The sequence below is a fragment of the Geospiza fortis genome, unplaced genomic scaffold (assembly GCF_000277835.1).
Source record: "Geospiza fortis unplaced genomic scaffold, GeoFor_1.0 scaffold130, whole genome shotgun sequence".
NCBI classification, from domain to species: domain Eukaryota; kingdom Metazoa; phylum Chordata; class Aves; order Passeriformes; family Thraupidae; genus Geospiza; species Geospiza fortis.
The window spans coordinates 6,343,953-6,345,766 of record NW_005054300.1 but is presented as its reverse complement, the minus strand read 5'-3'; the positions used below and the strand labels follow the sequence as shown (position 1 = coordinate 6,345,766).

General features: G+C 56.3%; 1 protein-coding gene across 1 annotated transcript in view; it reads right to left on the bottom strand.

Moving 5' to 3' along the window:
* Positions 1-1,814, bottom strand: part of CNNM1 (cyclin and CBS domain divalent metal cation transport mediator 1) — a gene marked incomplete at its 5' end in the record, with an annotated part of 18,150 nt that overhangs the window by 4,994 nt on the left and 11,342 nt on the right. Inside the window, 3 exon segments of the mRNA XM_031061541.1 lie at positions 923-970; positions 1,142-1,241; positions 1,427-1,596. Of these exon segments, the coding sequence (XP_030917401.1) occupies positions 923-970; positions 1,142-1,241; positions 1,427-1,596 (318 nt within the window).

Sequence of the window (1,814 nt, the reverse complement as noted above, 5' to 3'; positions counted from 1 at the left end):
AGGAATGTGCACTGAGGGGTTAATCCATCAGTCCAGAGCCAGCCTTCTGCACGGAGGCAGAGCAAGCAGCAGGAAACAGGTGAACTCTAGAGCTGCAGAAAGACTGAGATCCACCAGAGAGAGCCACCTGCCCCAAGAGGCTCCCCCTGTTCTCTTGATGGCATTCCTCTTTACCTCTCCACAAAGATTGCATTTAGTAGGTCCCTGTTTTGATTAGGCAGGTAGAGCATCTCAGCTTACCATCAGCACTGCAGATCTGACTGCAGCATCTGGGGTTTGGATGAGGGATGTGAAGGACTGGGATTGGGCAGCACCTCAACCTGCTCCTGAGCCTCACAGGACCAAACCTTTGTAGGGGTTATAGCAAAGAAGGGGACACCTCAGTCTCCTCTAGTCAGAGCTCCCTCTCAACTCCTGCAAGCAGGGGATCTGCTTCGTAACCCATCAGCTCTGCAGGCAGGGAATTTATTGGCACTCAGCTAATTTCCCACCACCACATGCAAATAGCTCACAGGTAAATCAGCCCATCTCTGCAATTCCCAAGCAGCCCAATGTGGGGCCCATGTTCAGGTTGTGCCCTGAGCCTCAGGAAGGCAAATGGGTCTAGAGGTGTTATATGAGACCTAGAATGAGTATAACACCCACCTGTGGGCAGTGCCCCTTGCAGCACCAGCTGTGCTGGGACCCACCAGCAGAGAGCCAGCATATGGTAGAAACTTCAAAAGGACATCAAAGGGACCTCAAAGGGACCTCCAAGTCACTCTGTGGGGTCTTTGCTGCATCAGCCCCTCAGCATGTTGTTTCTCTGTCTACCTCAGCACAGAGTCTGAGCCGTTTTGCATGGGGAGAAAAGCCAAAGCTCCTCCAGCCAGCCAGTGCTGCAGAGAGGTTTTAGGGCCTCAGCCTGTCCCAAAATACTTACGTAGGAAGGAGGATCCTGCCAGGCTTCCCATTTTTCGCACATCGTTTTCTGAAACGACAGTTGGAGGTGTGGGAATGCAGAGGAAGGGCTCCTGCCCCACGCCCCAAAGCAGGGCCACCCCACCCCATGGCCAGCCCCTTCTCCGGGCACCAGCTGGTTTAGCCTCCATGGTGCTGCTGAAACAAAGGCAGGGCCAGAGGGAGCCCACAGAGGCCTCACCTGAGGAGACAACAGCCATGATGGCAGGGACACCATAGTAGGTGAAGGCCCCATTCTCAAAGCGCAGTCCTTCCTTGCCAACCTCCACCTGCACCTTCCCCTGGAAGGAGGAGGAAAACCCTCTCAGACAAGCACCCCGTGCTCCTGACCCACCCAGGCTGCAGGGACCCCTGCTGTCCCACACAAGAGGATGGGCATCTTTGCTATTAGAAGCAGCCCAGAATAAGGTGGCAAGGAGAAAACAGGGCCAGGCCTGCCACGCTCGGCTCGCTGCTGCCCCAGCACCTGCAGGATGAGCACGAAGTAGTCGACAGGGCGGTTGCGCTGGTAGAGGTAATGCTCTGCTGCCTTCTTGTTCTTCCGGTCGAACTTGAGCTCCTGGATGACATTGGGGTGTTTCAGGAGCCGCAGCAGGATCTTCTCAGAGAGGTAGGGGGACTTGAAAGGCTCCACTTCTAGAGGGGAGGCAACACACACATGCTGTGCTCAGCAGGCCCAGGACTGCTGGGAACCCCTCCTCCCCTGAGCTGCACAGCCCTGCTCCTGCAGCCTAAGCACCCACTGCCAAGAGGGGAGCCAAATGCAGATCCCACTGGAGGGACAGTGGAATGTCCAGGCTGTAGGTCCAGGGGGTGGAAACTGCTCAGTGAGGAGCCCGACCCAGGACTGCCCA